This window comes from Belonocnema kinseyi, chromosome 1 (assembly GCF_010883055.1).
Source record: "Belonocnema kinseyi isolate 2016_QV_RU_SX_M_011 chromosome 1, B_treatae_v1, whole genome shotgun sequence".
NCBI lineage: Eukaryota > Metazoa > Arthropoda > Insecta > Hymenoptera > Cynipidae > Belonocnema > Belonocnema kinseyi.
Window position 1 is genome coordinate 80427664 of NC_046657.1, and position 23366 is coordinate 80451029.

Here is a 23366-nt window from a genome sequence, read left to right on the forward strand (position 1 = left end):
TGAAAATTAAAATTCGAAATTTTTTTCTAAAGCCTCCAGGGGACTTCGTTTTCGCACGAAAAAATTTTATGTGCCCTTATTGCATCCGGACCCACAATTACTTTTGTTAAATTTTTTTTATAGATTCATCACGACTTTAGTTGAGAATTAATATTTTTACTGGAAATGGTGGTGTTTTATTTTGAAATTGATATTTTTATGTAAAATTTTAATGTACTATTTTTGTTGGAAATGAAACCATTTTTTAAAAAATTTTTTTTTTGTTGAAAATGCATCATTTTAGTTGAGAATTGATATTTTTTGCTAAAAATTGTACTATTTAAAAAAAATTTGTTTGTTACAAATTCCAATTACTTTTTTAATACTTAAACTACATTATTAACCTTTTTTGGATAGAGGCTTATTATTTCAGTTGAAAATGCATTTTTTTTTAATTTTGTCTTATTGTTTGAAAGTTTATGATTTTAGTTGAAAATATATTGCTTATGTGAAAAATTGAACTATTTTATTAAAAATTGGTTTTTTTGTTGAAGGTACGTCGTTTTGGTCGATAATTAATATTTGTTGCTGAAAATTGTGCTATTTAACCAAAAATTTTGATTGTCTAATTCAAAATGCAATTACTTTTTTTAAACTTCAACTACCTTGTTAACCATTTTTCTTGGTTCAAGATTAATTATTTCAGTTGAAAATTCATCTTTTTGGTTCAAAATTAATCATTTCTAGTTAAAAATATAATTATTTTGTTAAAAATTTGTTTTTATGGTGGAAAATTAATCCTGCTGGTTGAAATCTTTTTATTAATCTTTGGTATTAATCGTTATTCGTTAAATATGCAAAGACTTGGTAGAAGGTTAAATTACTTTGTTTAAAATTCAATTTTGAGTTTAAGATTAATTGACCTATGTTTGGAAATAAATTGAACTATCTTGTTAAGGAAAAATTTTTGTTTTGAAATTGAACTACTTTGTTACAACTTCACTACTTTTTCAACAATTTTTTTGTTGTTTAGGAATAATCATTACAGTTGAAAACTGATCTTTTTTATTTAAAAATTTTATTATTTTGTTAAAAATTTGTTTTTCTTTGATTGAAAGTTTATCTTTTTTTAGTTGGAGATTCGAGATTTTGATTAAAAATTATCTTTTTCAATTTCAATTGTAAATGCATTTTTTTTTTGTGCCAAATTTTACAACTTAATGGAAAGTTGAAGTAATTTCTCAAAAATTATTATTTTGTTTTGTTCATGATTCATCATTTAAGTTGGAAATGCATCTCTTTGGTTAAAAATTAACTTTTTTAATTGGAAATTTAACTACTTCATTTTCGATTAAACAATTCACCTTTTCTAGTCTTCTCGATTCAAAATTTTGATCGAAGTATTAACCATCACATTTTTCGCAGAGAATTAATTTTTTTATTCATAATTTTACTAAGTGGATGAAAGTTAAGCTGCTTTAATAAAAATCCCTGTTTTCTGTTGTCGTTGAGGATTCATCTTTTAGTTGAAATTTGAAATATTTTGTTAAAAAATTATTTTCTATGTTTAAAATTCAACGTTTATCGTTAAAAATGGAACGGCTTGGATGAAGGTTCATCACTTCAGTTGAAAATTATTTTTCTTTTTGCTAAAAAATTGCCTATTTTGTGGAATTTATGTTTCATTTTAACTACTTTGTTAACCATTTTGTTGTGTTTTAAGATTCCTTATTTAAGTTGAAAATTCATCTCTTTGGTTTAAAATCGATCTTTTTTAGTTAAAAATGCAACTATTCTGTGAAAAAATATGTTTTTTCGCTTGAAAATTAGTCTTTCTCTTTATTACAAACCTCTACTTTTTGTTAATAAATTATCTTTTTGGTTGAAAATTAATTTTCTTCATTGAAAATTGAATGTTTCACTGATTCAAATTTAGCATGTAAATTCTGAAAAAAAATTAATAAAAATTAAATTAATTTTCAAAATTAAAATAAGATGTAAATGTTCTATTGCTGAAAAAACCACTTGATAATACCAACCTGATCAAACTAAAAGCCTCATTGATAAAAGAAAAACCAGACTCTTCTCAATTAAAATTGCCGAAATTGAAAATTCATCAAATCGAGGAGGATCTTCTGCTGGTCGCCTCGATTAGCATACATTTTGCGAGACGGTCCATGACCCTGACCTCGAGTCTGAAAGAGACTTCGCCTCTCTTTGATTTTTGCTAACGTCTCTGCAAGATGACTATCAACAAATGCATTATGTAATTGAATCAGGCATTTAATACTCCCTCTCTACCCGAATTCCCCAGAATGGTTAAAATTTTGAAAAGCAAATTTCCAGCGGAAACGATGTTCGGGACCTAGCGCGTGCCATTGGCGGGGGTGTTCAAGGCGGAATCGCATTTGAATATGCTTTGAATTCGAAATCGGCAGATGCGAACCTACCATTGCGTCCCAAGTCCAATTCAAATTTCAAACCCGTTTTTGAATATTTATTTATGTAACTTCACCAGTAATTCATAAATGTAGCAATTTCCTTGTCTGATAATTAAAATAGATTCAGGAAGCGATTTTTGTCATACAAATTGAAAAAGTATTTTTTAAATCCGACTCTAAATCAGACCCTAATCTCGACCGTGAATAGAGTCAGATATAATTTTTTCAATAAATGTATCTTATAGTGCATGAAATTCTAATTATAAAAACACCCATAAAATATTTTTTACATATTGTTTACTATTTTTAATTTAAAGTTGAAATATGAATGTTTTATCACGATGTCGATTGGAGGGCCCTTTGACGTCAAATGAGTCGGATTTTCCACCAATCACAGCTCACGTGTCAGTGATTCTTAAATATATTTTTCTTTGCGGATGTTTTGTTTTGGTTATGTGCACATCGAAAGTAGAAGTCGCAAAATCTTGTTTAAAAAAAATGTCAAAGGAGGGTTTCGTAAAAACCAATAGAGAAAATCTGCCGAAAATGGATATATTTATGGTAGTCATGTTTACTGAACAATTCGTAAATATGTAAGATTTTAAAATGTGTTTATAATTGCACTTACTGTTTTTCTTTAACATAATACTGACTGTTTAATAAAATATTACAAAAGGATAACTTTTTTGTCACATAATCCTTAAAAAATAAAGTTATCAAATAGAAATAGTCTTAATTGACAACAGACCGTGGCCTACCCTCTTTATCATGAGTTTCGCATAGTCACATTGATAGATAATTATGAGAACCTCTGAGTCACGTGACACCCACGTGACACCAATTTGAATAAGTGTTTTACCGCCTTCGATTTTTAATAACGTTTTTTCTGCTGAACGACACAAAAGAAAAACAATTATAACGCACCTTCGATTCAGATTAAATTTATATATTAAAAAAATATTTTATCTAACATCGCGAAACAACCCTATTTATCTTCGGCCAAATAAGTGGATTTTCAAAAAAGACCAAATTTCAAACAAGTGATTGATATTTCCTCCAAAAGTAGAATTTTCAACTAAGAAAAGATTAATTTTTAACAAAAGGAAATTTAACAAAACAGTTTCATTTTTAAGCAGAGATACAAACATTTTCAGCAAGAAGATTAATTTTGTACCAAAAAAGACGAATTTTCATCTAAATAGATGGATTTGCAAGTGAAACTGATCAATTTGAAACAAAAGATGAAAAACTTAAATTTTCTTTTGAAAAAATAATTTTCCGTAAAAGAAAACGAATTTTTTTTAAATAATTACATTTTTTTACCAAAGAGATATATTTCCAACTTATCATGAATCTCCAACATGAAAAGAGATTTTTAATAAAGCAGTCTAATCAAAGCACTAACATTTTTAAAAAAACGAATTTTAAATAAAATATATAATAGTTGATATTTCAACCCAATAGATTTCAAACGGAAATCGAGAACAGAATAAAATTCAACCAAATAAGATTAAAATTTTAATTAAAAAAGAGTTAAATTCAGCCAAAAAAAAGAGATTTATTTTCTAGCAATGAAGATTAATTTTTGACAAAATAGTTTTATTAACAAAAATTAAAAAAATATTTTGAAGCAAGAAGTTAAATTATCAACCAAAAAAAAGACCATTCTTCAAACAAATTTTTGAATTTGCAAACACCAACAAAGAAAAAAGATCAATTTAAGCTGTTTCGTAATATATCGTTGGCCCATTAAGCTTGGTGAAAAATCAATAGGATGACTAAAAAGGTCCGAAAAATTAAATTTCAGGCTGTAAAATTCCCGAATTAGAAAATTCCCAAATATTTTTCTCTTAATTTTCCATAAATGATGTCGCCAGTAATGTTTATTAATGGAAAATTATCATCCGATATTTTGTATTGACTTTATAAGCAAATTATATAATCAAATTTAAACTTGGTCATTTGGAGGTAGAAAAAAATCATTTTTTCCCCTAATTTTCCTCAAATGATGTCGCCAGTGAGGTTTAATAATGGAAAATTATCATTTAATATTTTTTATTAATTTGGAAACAACTTATATAAACAAATATCTAGTGTAGATGTTTAAACGCAGAAAATATTCGATAACGAATAAACATAATTCGCGACATCATTTGAGGAGAAAGAAGGATTTTTTTCGACCTTTTAATGTCCAAGTTGTAAATTTTGTTGTAAAATTTATTTATAAAATTAATAAAAAATATCGTATGATAATTTCCTATCTTTAATCATAATTGGCGAAATAATTGGCGAAATAATTGGAGAAAAATTAGGAGAGAGAAAACTGTTTCTTTTTATCTTTGAATATCCACACAAGGCATTTTTTTATATCATTTGTTTATAAAATTAATAAAAAATATCAGAGTACAAATTTTTATTATCGCGTACTATTTTGTCGGTGAAAGAAAGTAATTTTAACCCAAAAAATTACCTTGCAAGTGAAGAATCTATAGTATAGACTATTTGTTAAGATAATTTGTTGATCATACAAAAAAAAATTCCACGAAGATAAACCAAAAAAAATCTACTTTTTCTTCACTCTTCGCACTAATATAAAAGTTTTTAAAAAAATTAAAAATCAGGCAACATAAATCTCTTTAAAATTTAATTCGGAATTTTTATTAAATAAAAATTAAAAATCGTTTAAGAATTGCCAGTTTCCAGTTATTTTGAACCTCGTTTTTTTATATCATCCTACTACAACATCATAATTTTTGTTGCTTTCAAGCAATGCTGATTATAGAAAAAAAAATCACAAAGTATACAAACAAAAATAAAAAAAAAACGACTTTTTCTTCACTTATTGTATCAACATAACAGTGTAAACCAAAAAATAATTAAAAATCAGACATTATTCCTGTGACCAGTCACAGGCGTGCCTTTTGGCACCCACGATGCGTTGGAAAGGGATAGGAGTTTGACCAGCATTATTTACTTGTATTTCATGAATTTCCCAAATTCCGTGAATTTCGTTCATTCAATTAAATCCGTGAATTGAGTGAATTCCATTACTTCCACGAATTCCGTGAATTCCATGATTTTCTTGAATCCCATGAATTCCATAAATTTCTACGGATAATTTGAATTTCGTTAAATTGTTGGATTCCTTTATTTTTTTAATTCCGTGATTCTCGTAAATTCCGTGAATTCCATGAATTAATTGAATGCCATGAATTTCACGAATTAATTGAATTCCATGGACTCCATGAATTCCATGAATTTCGTGAATTCCGCGAATTCCATACATTGCATTAAATCCGTGAATTCCACGAAAGCAATGAATTCTGTGAATTTCATTAATTCCATGAATTCCTTGAATTCCGTGAATCTTGTTAATTATACGAATTCCATGATAACCATGAATTCCTTAAATTCCATGAATTCCTTAAATTCCATGAATTCCTTGAATTCCTGTAAGTTTTTTAATTCAGTGATTTCCGTTAATTCCTTGAATTTCGTGAATTCCTTGAATTAATTACATGCCATGAATTCAATGAATTAATTAAATTACATGAATTTCGGAAATTCTATGCATTGCATGAACCTGTAATTCTGAATAGTAAAATTCAAGAATTATAAAATTGCAGAGTAATAAAATTTCCGAATTAGAAAAAGTCCGAAAATAAAATTCCGGAATAATAAAACTCAGGAATGATAAAATTTCCGAATTGGAGAATTGATGAATAATGAAATTCTGTAACAGCTTATAATATTACCGAAATGAAAAATTCCCAAATAAAAAATTCAGGAATTATAAAATTCACGATTTGGAAAATTCATAAACAGTAAAATTCAGGACTTATAAAATTTCCGAATTAGAAAATTGATGAATAATAAAATTCAGGAATTAGAAAATTTCCGAATTAGAAAATCTCTTAATAATGAAATTCTCGAATTATAAGAATTCCGAATAATACAATTTTTGAATAATGAAATTCCCGAATTCAAAAATTCCTAAATAATAAACTTCTTGATTGCAAATATCTGGTACAGTTTACAATATTACAGAATTGAAAAATTCCCGAACAATGAAATTCTTGAATTGGAAAATTCTCGATTAAACAAATTTCCCAATTCTCGAATTGAAAAATTCCCGAATCATGAAATGCACTAATAGTAAAAATGCTGAATAATAAAATTCCCAAGCTGGAAAGTTCTCTCATTATAAAATTCCCAAATTGTTAAATTCCTGAAGAATAAAATTCCTAAATAATAAAGTTTCCGAATAATACAATTTCCGAGTAATAAAATTCAAGAATTATAAAATTCTTCAGAATAAAAAATCCCGAACAATTTATAATATTACCAAATTGAAAAATGTCTGAATAATGAAATTCGAAAATCATAAAATTCCCGAGCTGGAAAACTCCCTAATCATAAAATTACCGAATTTTCAAATTCCTGCATAATAAATTTCCCGAATAACAAGTTTCCAAATAATAAAATTTCCGAGTAGTAAAATATAAAAATTATGAAATTCCCGACCTCGAAAAATCTTGATTAATAAAATTCCTGAATTGAAAAATTCTGGAATAACAAAATTCTCGAACATTACCGAATTTAAAAACGTCTGATTTCTAAAATTCCCTAATTAAAAAAATCCTGAATAATAAAATTCCCGAATAGGAAAATTCTCAAATAATAAAATTCTCGAACTGATTATATTTATATAATAATAATATTTATACTATGGATTCTGGAATTATAAATTTTCGGACTTGGAAAATTCTTGAATAATAAGATTCTCGATCAGTTTATAAAATTGCTGAATTAAAGAAATTCCTACTAATAAAATTCATGAAAAAAAATTCCCCAATAATAAAATTTGCAAATGATAAAATCCCGAAATGTAAAATTTCCGAATTGAAAAGTTCCTGATTAATAAAATATTCGAATAATAAACTTCCAGACAGTTTATAATATTATCAAATTTGAAAATTCCTGAATAACAAAATTCCCGACAGCTTAGAATATTACAAAATTTGAAAATTCCCGACAGAAAATTGCCGAATTATAAAATATCCGGACAGAAAAGTTCACAAATATGAACAATTAATTTTGTTTATAAATTTAAAAAATCATCATCAGAAATAAAAAAAATTAATTATTTAAATTCCGGAATTTTTAGATACATGAATTTTATTTTTTGGGGACTTTTTAGTCGTCCCAATGCAATCTTAAAATGAAAAATCTATTTTAGGAGAAAATTATTGACTGATTTTGGATTCCCGATTTTCGAAGATAATCGGATTCGACAAAATGCCTTGACGTGTGTCTCGGGGACGTTTTAAAGGCACCTTGATCGCCTACGTCTTTACATGATTTGTATGGAAGGCTGTAATCTTTCGTTGATATATTTTCATCGACTCTACTTCAGCACTTGAAGCTCGAATTGCAACAGTTTCATTCTTCCACATTTTTAGTTTAAAAAATTACAAATTTTAAGAATGAAATCAAATTATTCCTTTAAAAACATTATAATCTATCAAAAGTTATTATTACGTATTTTCGTAATTAGAAAAAAATTAATAGAAACCAACAAGAAAAATCCACTTATTATCATTAAAAAGCCTACTATTATATTTTTAGTTCTGAATTCATCTCATTTGTTTAAAAATTCTAGTATTTGTTTGAAATTTTTATAATTTTCTCACAAATAAAATTATTTTGTTAAGAAGTCTTTTTTTGGTCAAAAATTCAGTTAATTGGTTGAAAGTTGAACGACATTGTTAAAAATTTTTTTTTTTTGTTCAAGACTCATCTCCTTGATTAAAATTTTTTGAACTATTGCATTTATAGAAAATTAATCTTCTTTGTTAAAAACTCATCTAAATAAACTTTTTTGTTAAAAATGAACTAACTATATGAAAATTTAACTTTTTGGTAGATAATTAACTTTCTGTTAGAAAATTCATGTTTTTTAGTTGAATATTCAACTACTTCGTTAAAAGTCAAAATCCATCTTTTTAGGTAACAATTTATCTCGTTGGTTGAAAATGTGACTATTTTGTTGAAAGTTCGTTGTTTTTTGTTTAGAATTGATTTTATAATTAACAATCAATTCATTTCATACGCTATAGTTGAAAATTGATGTTTTTGATTCACAATTAATCTGTTCTAGTTGAAGATTTACATATTTTATTAAAAATTAATCCTTTGTATTTAAAAATGCAATTCATTGGTTCTTAGTTAATCTACTTTGGGTGACGATTCAACAATTTAAATATTCGGTTAGAATTAACTTTTTTGTTGAGAAATTATATTTTCATTTTAAACATTCAACCTTTTGTAGATAATGCGTTCTTCTGGTTTAAAAATTCGACAAATTCGTTCTAACTTAATGTACTTTGTTAAATTTTAGTATTTTTTTGTAAAAAATTAATATTCATGCTGAAAAATGCATGTTTTTTGTTGGAAATATAACTATTAGGTTGAAACTCCATCTTTTCTTGTTGAAAATTTAACTATTTCATTTTAAAAAAATTAATCTTCTGCGCTAAAAATCATCTTTTAGGTTGAACTTTTTTTTATTAATCTTTTTTTTTTAATCGTCGTTTTAGTTGAAAGTTCATCTCTTTTGTTGAAAATACAACTATTTTGTGGACAATTTGTTTCTTTTTTAAATTAAATTAATCAGCTGAAAATGAAGCTTTTCGTTAAAAATGTACGTTTTTTGTTTAAAGTTAACTATATGGTTAAAAATTAAAGCACTTTTATAAAAATTTAACTTTTTGGTAAAAAATTAACTATTTTATTACAAAATCCTATGCTTGGTTTCACTGTAACCTTTTTGTAGATAATTCGTCCTTTTAGTTTTCAAATTCAGCAATTTTGTTGACAATTAATGTATTTTGTGTAAAAAAAACAATGTATGGTCATTTTCTAATTGATTTCTTTTTATGATTTTTTCGATTTCTATTGAGTGTAAGATAACTCAGAACTACCTTTCAAGACGTGGAATAGTCCACTTTGATCAAATGCACGCATTAATTTCGTAAACATGAGCAAAATTGAAAATATTGAATGTTGCTCAGCTGCGACATTGGCAGTTAAAAAGTTAATGAAGATGTTAAAACTTCCCCCTCCTATTCTCTCCTCCCCTACTACCCCACTTCCGCTCCCCTTCGCCCGTACTCGCCCTCTCCACACTTTATCCTACGCTTTACCTTCTTTCCCGTTATTCTTCCATTTCAAGTTCCTCCTCTCCTCACTTCCTCCTCTTACATATCCCTTTCTCTACCACCCTACCCCAAGCATCGCTTTCTCTCACCGACTGGCATGCAGTACTCAACTAGCCCTCTCTTCACTTCCCTCACTCCCCTTCCTCAATTCCAATCATTTCCCCTACTTCCCCTCACTACCACTCCCTATTTTCCTTTCTAAATTTTGCCTAAATTCTTCTATTTAATCAACCCATATTTCACCTCAGTTACTTTACTTTTCCTTGCGCTTATTTTCACTTGCTTTCTCTAACCTTATTTCCTCTCGATTGCACTACTTTCCCTTCCCTCATTTCTGATTACTTTCCCTATTTACCCTCCTTTCTTTTTTCTTTGCTTTCCCTACTTTCTTTTTTCCAAATTCCCACGACTTCCTCTTTCGCCTTCACTTCGCTTCCCCTTTTTCAACTTCACATGTTTATCCTTTCCGTACTTTCTATCGTTTCCCCTACTTCCCCTCCCTTTATTTTCTCTCACTTCACCCACTTACTGTCCACTCATTTTCCTTCGCTTTCCTACTTTCCCTGTTCGCACTTCCTATCGTTCCTCTTCTCCGAATTCCCATTTTTACTCTTACTCCCCCACCCTCATTTCCTCTCACTGCACCTACTTCTCCCTATAATTTTCCCTAGCTTTTGCTACTTCTCCTTTCCCCACTATCCGTTGCTTCCTCTACTCCGCCACCCCTCATTTTCTCTCACTTTCTTTACCCCCCGCTCCACATTATTTCTCATGGGAAAAACATGGTTCGAAACGTTCGAATTTCATAACATTTAATTTAAAATTTGCAAATTTTAATATCTTTATATTAAAAACTTCCAAAATTCTTGTTACTGGCCATCTAATGTATATTTAATTCGAACGCTTTACATTTTGTATTCATTCAATTTGAATGCTTCTCATTCCGGAAATTATAAATTCGACAAAATTTAATTTTGTAACGTTGAAATTTGAAAGTTTCGCTATAAAACAATAAATTAACTTCAATTTTGTAGATTTAGAATTATTTGTTATGATTTTTAAATAAAATGTTGAGACTTTTTTAAATTAACACTTGTAATTTTTCCAAATTTTATTATATTATAAAATTGAAATATGTAAAGTTGCACAATAGAAATATTTAATTCAAACGATTCGAAAATTAAAAATATTGCATTGCACGGATAAAATTGTTAAAATTTGAATGCTTCAAAACTAAAAAGGTGTCAAATGAAAAAAGTCGGAAGTTAAGAGAAGATAGTTATAAAAAGTAATAAATTGCTTAAAAAACTATTTTTGTAACTTGTATTATTTATTATCTGACTAAGTGAAAAGTGAACAAACATTTAAAAATTGCAAAACGAAACGGAACCATGTAACATTACTGCAGAAGAAGATAGTCATGAACAATAAAAATTAGTTAAAACAATTTTTTTGTTAAATTTAGTTAATTATTAAGTCACTTTGAGTGAGAACTAGACAAATAGTTTCAAATTCTCGAAAAACTGCAACTATCTAGTATTAATATAAAAGAAGCAATATGTAAACAATTATCATCTGTCTAAAAAATAACTTTTGCTAAAACGAATTTAATATTATCTTACTTCAAGTAAAAAGTGAACATAAACTTGAACATTTTAGAAAAAACCGTAATTGTCAGCATTATTCAAAACTATGATTATTAAGAATAATAATAAATTGGTTAGAAAATTACTTTTGTTAATTTTAAATTTATCTGCTATATCATCAGAGATTATACCTTACCGACAGTAGATCAACCTTCCAAACCATGAAGACAGAAAATCTACACAATATCGATCAAGTCGATCAACATCTTAATAAGACTAGATGGAAAATAATATTTTCAAATTAAAATTATTTCTTGAAAAAAAGATCCTACTCCATCTTCACTCCATTGGAATAGTGATGTCGATATTGTGTAGATTTTCTGCCTTCATACTTTTGGAGGGTTGATCTACTCTCGGTAGGTACAATCTCTGATGATATAGCAGATAAATTTAAAAGTAATTACTTGTACCATTAACACCTAGCTAAACATTAGCGTTATTTTCTTGAATTAAGAGTTCTATTCTGATCCCTCTAATAGCTTAATTGGAAAAGCACCTGACCGGAAATCAGAAGTTTTGTGGTTCGTTTCCCAATACAGTGAAGATGGAGTAGTTTTTTTTTCAAGAAATAAGAATTATTTTTGTTAACATTAATTAATTATTACCCCACTCTGATTGAAAATACTACAAATAAAAAAGTTGAGAAAAAATTTCAAATATCTAGTATTAATATAAAAAAAGATGGCTAAAAACGATGACAATTTATTTAAACAATTATTTTTGCTAAATTTAATTTAAGAATAACTCACTTTACGTGAAAAGTGGACAAAAAGTTGAAAAATGAAGAAAAACCGCATTTTCTAGCATTTTTCAAAGAGAAGATTATCAAAAATAATAACACATTGTTTAAACAATTATTTTTGTTAAAATTAATAAACTATTATCTGACTCTAATTGAAAAGTCGATAAAACGCAACAAATTTGAGAAAAATACTGCATTTATCTAGTATTTATATAAAAAGAGAAAAGCTTTAAACAATACGAATTTGTTTAAACAATTACTTTTGCTAAATTGAATTAAATGTTAAGTTACTTCAAGTGAAAAGTGGACAAAAAGTTAAAAATTTCAGAAAAAATCGCAATTTTCTATCATTGAGTTTGAACAATTTGTGTGAACATTTAATTAGTAGTATAAAGTAGTATTTTATATATTAAAAATAGTTTGCATAATGTTGGGACCCCATAAAATAGACTTATGGGGTGGTATTTAAAAAGTAAGTTCTGATTTATATTCTATGGCTAATTGTGAAGTAAAATTTTTAATTTAAGTGTGATTCATCTAATATTGGTGATTCTGTATCGGATTTACAATAACATATTTTTTTCTTATGGAAAATACGTGTTAAATGGGGCTTGAGTCCCCCCCCCCCCCCTAAGTGTCATTAAAACATTGATTTAAAAAATTGATTTATTTTTGGTATGGACTCTAACAAATTTCCGGGCAATATGCATACACATTCAACAACAAAAATTTCCAATACATTTTTGGACCACTCTAATAACCAAGGAAAAAACCCCAGACTTAGTACAAATCAGTCTGGAGAAAAGTAAGAAAAAGAGGTGTATAGGAGTTGTTTGAATTGAATCTGATCGACGAAACAAGTTAAAGCGACGTCCGTTGCTATGACGAGGCTGACTTCGTTTCCGTTCAAAGCTTACGCAAGTCAGCGTTATCATATTGCATTGACTGCTTCCCTCTTCGTGTCGATTTCAAATATAAACGTCAAGGCATTTTCAGAAAAAAAGGCAAATTTTGAATTTAAAAAATCTCTCCAACCAATGGCGACCGCTAGCAATTTTCAAACCAGTCCTGAAAAAACGATAAAGACGAATTTTGATAATGAGGGCGAAAAAGGTTGGCAGGACATTTTCCCTAGTGAGGAGGGGACTCAATTTTCTCGCTTTGATAATGATTTTGACACAGAAAGCAGTCAAACTTCCGAAGATCAGGTACCTCAATTGATAAATCAATTTTTTAAAATTATTTTATCATTTCAAAAAAGGGGGTTAGGTGCTACGTTATTTTGAACCCTTTATTAGAAACTGCACGTTTTGCCCTCTCAACCCTTGCAATCTTTGCACTACTTTGCAATCCCAAGCACTCATTTGCAATCCCACGTACCACATTGCAATCTCTTGCACTCTCTTGTAATCCTTAGATTTTTTCGCAATTCTAGAAAAAGCAGAATGGAAATAAAAAAATTTGAAGTATTGAAAGAATTTATGGAAAAAATTAAGAAAGTATAAACGAATTATTTATTTATTTATTTAACGTAGGATTTAAACAAATTTTAAGGAATATTAATGGATTTTAAGCGATTTTTTTCATATAAAAAATGTACATTTTTTATAAAACAGTTTAAAAACTTTACAAGTTTGATATTATTTAGTAATCTTTTAGAAACCGCTGAAGCTTCTTAATATATTTTGAAATAATTCGAATTATCGAATAATTTATAAAAGAATTGCATAAACTTCTAAACCTTCTAAACATTGTTTTTATGATCAGAAACTTTCGCGATTTTTGTTTTTATTCTTCAAAATTGAAAAAACTGTTTTTGAATCTTCCACGTTCTCTTTAAACAACTCTGGAAAAATTTAAAAATATTTTGAAATATACTCTTAAGATTAGTTTTTCCAAATGAAAAATCATGTAAAATTTTCCCAACATTTTCAAAAATATTTTTTCGTTCTCTTAAATCCTTTCAATGTTCTCAAAAAGTTTATTTTTAAAAACCGTCAAATATGTACAATGTTTTTAAAGTTTTGAAAATCTTTTCAAGTTTTGGATTATTTTTCAATATTTTTAAAACTTCTAAATAATCTAAATATCTTTTAAAATAATCTAAATTCTTTGTACAATTAAAAAAGTGCAAAAGCTTTTAAGTCATCATAAATATTTTTTTTAATGATCGAAGCTTTCTCGAATTTTTTTGTTTATTCTGCGAAATTGAAAAAACTTCCTTTTAATTAACCAGATTCTTTTTTGGAAACTTTGAAAATCTTTCTATATCTTTTTAAATAATTTCTTGAATTTAGTTTTTCCAAACGAAAAATTATGACGAATTTTCCCAGAAATATCAAAAATATTTTTTTATTCTCTTACAACCTTTAAATATTCTCAAAAAGCTTATTTTACAAAATCTTCAAAAATGCGTATTTTTTTTTTTTTAAATTCAAATATTTTTAAGTTTTAGATTCTTCTTTAATCTTTTGAAAAATACTAAATATCTTTTGAAATAATTTGAATTTTTGCCAAAATTGTTTCAAATTTCTGCATAATTACAAAAATTGCCTTAATATCTTCCAGATTTTTTTTTGTGAACTTATATCTCTTCAAATGATTCAGTCTTTATATAATTTTTTAAATTTCTACAAAATTAAAAAAAATATATGTTGAAATCTTCCAAATTCTTTTCGACTTTTTTTTGGAAATTTCGATGAATCAATCAACTATTCTATATTTAGTTAAACATTGATCTTATTTAGTTGAAAATTCAAAAATTTACTTGACAATTTCTATGTTTTTTTTTGGAATTCAGTTGAAAATTCATTTTTCTTTTAATTCATGTTTTTTGGTGAAAAATGCATCTTTCGGGTTGAAAATTTAACTATTTGATTAAAAAATTTTTGCTGTTGAAGATTCATCGTTTAAAATAAAAGTACATTTCTTTGAATACAAGTATAACTAATTAGTTAAAATTTCGTTGTTGTTTTTTTGTTTAAAATGGGTTTTTTTGACTGAAAATAAAGCTGTTCCATTTTCAATAAAATTTTTTTTTTTAATTGAAAATTCACTCATTTTTATAAAAACTCATCTTTCAGGGTTGAAAATAGTAGTAATTCTTTAGAAAATTGCATCTTTTATTTTTTCAAATTCAACTTTTTTCAAAAATTCGTCTTTGGGCTTTGAGATTCAACATTTTAGATAAGTCTTTTTTTATCATTGATTAAAAAATCGTGCTTGGTTGAAAATGTCTGAATTTATTGAAACTTTATTTTTTCTGATAGAATTTTTCGCTTTTAGTTTACTACTTCACCTTTTTAATTGAAAATTACTTCAAAAACTCAAAATTTGGTTCGAAATTCATGTTTTTTTTTGTATAAATTAACGTTTTTTGGTAAAAAATTAATCTTTTTGGTTTTAAATCAATTTATTTGGTTGTATATTTAACTATAAGGTTAAAAATTCTGTTAACAATTCAAAATTTACTTGAAAATTGGTTTATTTTATTTAAAAATTCATTTTGTTGTATAAAATTAATCTCTTTCATTAAAAATTTATTTCATTTTTAAAAATTAGTATTTTTCATTAAAAATTAATTTTTTCATCAGTTTTTTTTTGTGAAAATGAATTTTTCAGCTAAATATTTAACTGTTCGAGTGGAAATTTAATTCGGAGGCTGGCTATTCTACGGTTGAAGAGCCCGACTTTAAGTCGGACTGTGGCCGGGGTTTCTGGTCGGAACCCGACCAGCATCGTCACGCTGCGGTGGCCAGCGTCCGGCCATGGAGCATGGCCGGGAGCTGGTCGGGGAGCCCGACCATGGCCCGGACAACATCAATTGGTGCTTTACTAGATTTAAATAATTCGGGTTTAAATTGTATGAAGAACATCTGTCAATGAATGAGGGGATCAATTTGATTCTTTTTTACTGTAGAATTGGAGCATATTGATATATGAAATTCCGCACGCCCAGCACACAGACAACATTAACTTTTTTCACGTAGTCGTTGATAGAGAAAAAAGTTATTTAAAAAATAAATATTAGACGATTGTGAGTATTTAGCTCTAAATATTAATAGTCCTGTTTGAGGCAATAAAAAATATTTTACATTTTTAAACATTAAATTACAAATAAAATGTCTAACGCTGCAGGGTATCGTACCTACATATCTATATCTAAATATAGCGCATAGCAGTCGGGAGTGATAACCACTGCGCTAAACCGACAAGTTGAAACTTGTTGAAAAAGCCATCCTCATAAACTACAGTTCAGAAAAGTTAAAGTACCAAATTTTAAGTTCTCGTTTTCTAATGATTTATCATTATGCGATGTTATGTAAATATAAAATACACGAACTTTTAACAGGAATATCAATAAAATGACAATAACAGAAAATGTAATTTTTTATGAGAATTACAATTTTTTAACGATGGAACTCAGAAATTTAATCGTGAATGTTGACAATTTCTTAATAATAACATTTTTTTAACTTTCGTGTAAGGTTTGGTTTTTAGGTGTTTTATACTATTTTACAACGTTTAAGATTGATATAAAATGTAAATTGTTTCTGAATAATTGCAATTTTTCATGAAGGTGAAACTTAGAATTAAAGAAAAATTCGAATTTCAAAAAAGTGTCATCGAATTTTTGTCACAAAATTCATTGTTTGTAAGTCTGAACTCATGAAACCTTAAAATTGGTGTGTTCAAAAAGATATTCACCCAATATATTTCCATGCGTGGAACATCGATGCAGGTATACAAATCCATTTCTTAATAAAATCAGAAAAAGTAATTAAGTTGAAAACAAAATTCAACAATTTTATTATTGTCAATCAGCGCCCGGCCAGCTACCGTCTGAGCAATCGATCAAAAGACTTGCCCGATCAGAGCTCAGGCAGCCCATGACTGGGGTTTTGACATTAATTTTGCTTAGCGAGTCTCCGACCAGCGCACGGCTAGGCTCTTAAAAAACATAGCCCGGTCAGTCCCCGACCAGAAACCTTGTTGTATCAGGGCTAACCCGGGCTATTTCCATACGGATGTACCATGTTTGTTTTACAAGAATCTTTTCACTTAAAAATTTATCTTTTTAATTTAAAATTTTATGTATTTCAATGAAACTTTGTCTTGTGGTCAAATATTAATCTTCTTGTTGAATAATTCATGTTTTTAGTAGAAAATAAGTTTATTATATCGAAAATTAATTTTTTTTACTGAAAATTTAACAATTTTATTTTTTGTCGAAAATTGTTCTTTTTTTATTTTGTATTTAATTATAATTAAAATATTTAATATAATAATAAATTTTTTAAATATTTAACAATATTTTTATTATAATTTCATAACAGGAAAAACAATTTATTTTATATTAGACAAAAAATCAACCAATCCAAAAAAAAATTTTTTGTTTAAAAATTCATCTGTTTGTTTGGAAATGCAACTGTTTTGTTGGAAATTTGTCTTTTTTTCTACAAAATTTATCTTTGGATTCAAAATTCAACTATTAGGTTAAAAATTTATTTTGTTGTTGTTAAATATTCATTATTTTAATTAAGAATAATAATCACTTATTTTTTCAACTTAAAATTTAACTATTTCATGTTGGATTTAACATTTATTTTCTTTATTTAAAAATTCAGCGATTTGTCTGAGAATTTCTGTATTTTTTTGAAACATTGTCTTAATTTGATAGAATATTAATCTTTTTGATTAAAACACTGTTATTTAGGTCGAAAATCTCTTTAGCAAATTTAGAAAAAAAATTCTTTTTTTGGAAAATTTGTCTTTTTTGGTATAAAATTCATGGTTTGAGTTCAAAATTCAACTGTTGGAGAAAAAATTCATTTTTTTTTTTGTGAAAATTCATTCTCTTTTACAAAAATCAGCTATTTTATTGGAAATGTATTTTCTTTTTGTTAACAATGAATTTTTTGGCACAACATATGGCTATTCTATTTCCGTTAGAAAATTGATCGTTTTTAATTTAAAATTCACTTTTCGCCTTTTTTATATTGAAAATTATATTATTTTGATAAAAAATGAATATTTTTGAATTGTAAATTTAACTTTTTTGTCACAAAATCATATTTTTTGTTTAAGTTAAGCTGTTAACAACTATGTGGAAAATTGGTTTTTTGATTTTGAAAATAATTCAACTTTTACTAACTCACTAATTCACTTTTTTAGTTGAAAATCCATTTCTTTGTTTCAAATATAAACAATTAGGTTAAGATGACTTCAAAAATTTTAGTTTGGTTGAAAATTCTTGTATTTTGTTCAAAATAATAATTTTTTGCCGAAAATAATTCTTTTTGATTCAAAGTTAAGTTTTTTAAATTAAAAATTAGTTTTTTTATTGAAAATTAATTTTTTCACCTGAAAATTCCACTATTCCATTTTTTGTACAAATTTAATCTTTTTGTTTAGAAGTTTAATCATTTTGGTTGAAAATTCAACTCTTTGATTAGAAATTTAAATGCGTTGATGAAGATGTATCTATTTTATTCAAATTTGTCTCATTTGTGTAGAAAATACATCTGTTACGTTGAAAATTTCACTATGGGTTAAAAAATCATTTTTGATTAAAAATTCATTATGTTGCTTAAAAATTTAACTATTTTGTGGAAAATTAGTTTTTTGTTGTAGAAAATCCATTGTTTTGACTAAAAATGTAGGTATTCAGGGAGGGATTCAAAATTCAAAATTTCAAAATTCAAAATTTATGGTTTTGAGTGAGTTCTGTTTTTAAAAAATAATGATTTTAATTTAAATAATTCAATGAAAATATTGGAAAATGGTATTTTTTCACCTGTCGCAAAAATACAACACTTGATTGATTTATAAAATTCTAAAAAATTTTTTCTTAAAATTCATTTTCGAAATGAAAAATAACTTTTCTTATCCCTCAAAACCGTTCAAAATTAATGAAAAAATTATTTTTCAAAAACTTCAAAAAAAAAATATATATTTTAAATTCTTAAAAATCTGCTTAACATTTAAATTATCTTCGGATCTTATATAAACTTCTGATCCTCATGAATAATTAAAAAAATTAATTCAATTTTTCCAGTTTTTTTTGCTCGCTCTGAAGAATTTGAAAAATGGCCTTAAAATCTTCTAAATTATTTTTCGACAACTTTGAAAATCTTTTTAAATATTCTCCTTAAATTAGTTTTAAAAAATTGTAAATATCTTTTTAAAAAATTTATTTTCTTATCATACGCATTCACACCTTTCATTTTTTAAAAGAATTATTTGAATTTTCCCTCAAATTCTTTTAAAATGTTGAAAAATGGAAAAATAGCCTCAAAATTTATTTTTTTCTACAACTTTGGAAATCTTTTTTAATTTTCTCTTAAAATTCATATTTTGAAATAAAAAATCATTTAAAATTTTCCTGGAAATGTAGAAAATGTTTTAATTTCAAGACTTTTACATATCTTTTAAAATGATGTGTATTTTTTCTATGATGCCATTAAAATTTTGCACAAACCTTTAATCCGTAAATGCGTTTTCTGAAATGATTCGGATTTTTCCAAAAAAATTGTTAAATTCTCAAAAACTAAAAAAACTGCCCTAAAATCTTTCAGATTCTTTTTTGATAACTTTGTGAATATTTAGAAACATTTTAAAATGTTTTTAAATATTCTTAAAAAATTTTTAAATGAATTTATCTTTAAAGCTTAACCATTTGTTGTTACAAAAGTTTTAAAATCCTCATTTTTTTATTTCTTGCAATCTTTTTCTAGTTTTGAGTTATTTTTTAATCTTTGCAAAACTTCTGAGTATCTCTTACACTTTCTCGAATATGGTTTTCAAATCATGTAATCTGGAAAAATTTAGAACTTTTTTTTTAATCGTCTACTTTCTTTTTCGAAATCGTAGGAAGTCATTTGGAATGTTTTGAAATCTTCTTCAATTTTTTCTTGAAGTTCGTATTTCAAAATTAGAAGCATTTTAAATTTTCCTACGGATCTTGAGAAAACTTGTTTAATTTTTTGAAACCTGTTGAAACTATTAAAAACCTTCTTCTTCTTTTCGAAAAACTTCATTAATCTAGATTTTATTTACATTTTTAAAAACCTTCCAAGATTTAAATTATTTAGAACCTTCTTAAAACTCCTAAACATCTTTTTAAATAATCAAGTTGTATTAACATTTTTTTAAATCTTACAAAATCAAAAAATATCGTTGAATTTTCCAGACTCTTATTTTACTTTTTTCAAATAATCAAAACATAATTTCATTTTTATAATCTCTTCTAAAGTGTACTAAAATTTAGAAATTATTTTGTGGTATCAAAATGCTAAGAACAGAATTATTTCCCAATATAAAATAGAAATTAAGATTCGTAATCTTTATTAATATATTAGCAATATTTTATATGTTCAAATTGAAAATTACAGACTTCTCGAATTAAAAGTTATCCAATAAAATTATAAAGAATTTTAGAAATTGAAAATTTATGCATACATTTTTTGAAGAAATATTTTGAATCTTAAATATTTTAAATATCAAACCTATTTGTAGAATTTTCAAGACTGCATATCAACCAAAACATCAACGAGTCCAGCAGAATATTCATTTTCTTCTCGACTAGAGCAAGAAATTATTGATACAGAAGAAATGACTCGAATTCTTTTAGAAAATCTCGAGGAGTTGAAGAAAACGGAATCAGAAATGAGAATATCTTCTCAAGATAAAAATCTACAGGCCTCGACGTCTGCGAAATGCGATTTCGATCTTCCTTTCGACGAAGACAAACAGCGAGAAGATTATCGTACATTTTTGAGAGCATGGGAATCAGAATCAGGAAGTAGAGGAGAAGAAATAGAAGAAGTCATTTTTAATTGCGAAACTCAACCACGGGCATCTAAATTAAATATAAAAAAAGAAAAACAGAATGAAGGCAATATAAATAAATTTGAAGAAATCGATCTTCGGAATTTTGATGCATACGACATCGAGAAAATAGAATGTTTTACCAAAAATGAAGATATTAAGTATGAGAATATTGAAGATATTGAAGATGTTGAAAATACCAAGAAAAATCACCCTGAAATTGAGAAAATTGTCAGAAAACCAAAGTCCTTGGAAGATTTTCTCGAAACAGAAGCGATGACACGACAATTAATGGAGGAAGTGGAAGAAATGAAGCAGGCACTTAGTTCTCGAAAGAAGACAAATGAAAATTTAAGAACCCTTGTCCACGAAAAGGAAGAAGAATGTCTTCAGAGAATATTTAAATCCTGGGAAGGTCCAAATTATTCTCAAGCTTCGAATTTTGAAGATAACCAAATAGAAGATATCGAGAAACTAAAGGGGATAATAGAGAAAATTGACGAGGAAGAATTATTCAAGATTGATGCCGAATTCGAAGAAAATGCATCGATTCGAGAAATTATTAATTCTGAAATTGAAGGAGAAATTGAAGAAGAGGTGAAAAGGACTGCGTATGAAAAAATGTTATTTAAAATGTGGGATGAGGAGACTTGGATGGGAAAAATGAGGAAAGAAGATGAAGAAATGGAAGAAGTTGACATAGTCAAAATTGAAGATGAGGAAGAAAATGAGATAAATAATAGAGATATTCAAAGGTCAGAAGAAGTAATAGATGTGGAAAAAGTAGAAGATGAAAATGCAGAGGAAATGAATCAAATGAAGTTCTATGCGATGAAGAAATTGGAAGATATAAAATCAGCTGTCTTGGATATCCAAAAAATAAAAAATAAAATACGAGAAGTTGAAGATATCACTGAAGACCAAGAAGGTGAAATTGACATCAATGCCAAATTTGAAGAAATAAAAAAAATTAAAAAACAAATAGAGATGTTGCAAAATGAACATGAAATGGAAGATACAAGCGATAATTTTGAAATGACAGAAATTGAAGAAATGGAAGAAATGAAAGAAGTAGTGAAAGAAATGAAGATGATTGTAGAAGGAGGAAATAAATTACAAAGAAGTGAAGATGAAAACGTAATCACAGAGATGGATGATATTGCAGAAATAGAAGAAATTCAAAGTCAAATTAAAGAAATGAAAGATAAAATTCAGGAAATTAAGGGTTGTCTTAAAGAAATAAAAGAGGAGGAAATAAGATGTTATGATGAAGAAATCGACCAAAGGGAGGTTAAAATAAAAATAGACATTGAAAGTGAAGAAAAATTGAAGAAAAATGAGGGGAAACATGTTTCATTTAATCTTGATGGATTTGAACGAAGGGAGCCGAAAGAAAAAGAGTATTTTCAAACTTTGCTCAATGTTTGGAATAAAGAAAAAAATGAAGCAACGTCTAAGGCTGATCCTGCAAACATAGAAGAAATTGAAGATTTAATGTTTGGAGACAAGAATGGAATGAGTCAAGAAGTCAAGGTTGAATTAGGTACTTTAAATGAAAACGTTGAAGAACTTATTCATTCGAAAGAAGAAGCTGAAGAAATAATTTCTTCAAAAGAAGAGCCTCAAGTTTTAAATTCTTCAATAGAAGAATCAGAAACAGCAGAAAACATTTCATCCAATTCTGACACTATTATTGGAGATTCAAGGGAAATTATGGAAGATTTCGAAGAAATAAAGAATGACGTTAGGATAAAAAATGAAAAAGTTCAAGATATTTTAGGTACAAGTATGGAAGAGTTGGCTCGAATTGCTGATGACTTTCAACCCAAAACTGAAGAATCTGTGAATGAAACTTTGAAAGTAATTGAAGATAAGAAGAAGAAAATTGAAGATGAAAAAAATCAAGCTTTGAAAGATCTTTCAATAGAATTTGCAGAGTGTCAGAATCTTATGGATAAACAGGAAGTTAATGAAGAAATTAAAAGCAAAGAAGATATACAGTTTTTGGAAATGCCTTTGTCGAAGACTGAAGTAGCCACAAATTTTAGGGAAAGTGAGATTAAATCGAAAATTAAGGAAGAAGAAATTGAAGATGCTAGAGTTTCAAAAAATGTTGATTTTATTTCTAATTTTGGTGCTGGTGATCATACACAAGAAATTATTGTTCCGAAGGAAGAAAAAATGGATGATAAAGAATATAAGAGTGCTGATTTACTTGCCACGAAGATTCTGAATGATTCTTTAAACAATTTAGGAGAAGGTGATTATCTCAAAAAAAATTTAGAAGAAGTTGCTTCAGAAAATGAAAAATCACAGATTCTAGAAGATAATAAAAATAGAACTGAAGAAACCGGATACGATTCTGATGATTCATTTAGTGAATTGAGAAAAGAGAAAAAAAGAGTTTTTATCAAAGGAAAAGTCTACGATTTCGTTCCTAAAAGAGATGGAGTTAGGTATGTAAAGTTTTTTACTTTTAGTACAGAAAAGTGCTTTTTAATAGATAATT

At 26.9% G+C, this 23366-nt stretch overlaps 1 protein-coding gene across 3 annotated transcripts in view; it reads left to right on the forward strand.

Moving 5' to 3' along the window:
* Positions 1 to 12954: 12954 nt before the first annotated feature.
* The window catches only part of LOC117171489 (uncharacterized protein PFB0765w), a 53212-nt gene continuing 42800 nt past the window's right edge, over positions 12955 to 23366 (forward strand). For all 3 annotated transcript variants that reach the window (XM_033358851.1, XM_033358868.1, XM_033358860.1), the window contains exons 1-2: positions 12955 to 13236; positions 20546 to 23313. In XM_033358851.1, coding sequence (XP_033214742.1) covers positions 13066 to 13236; positions 20546 to 23313 — 2939 coding nt within the window. In that variant the 5' untranslated portion in view covers positions 12955 to 13065. The remainder of the gene's footprint in view (positions 13237 to 20545; positions 23314 to 23366) is intronic.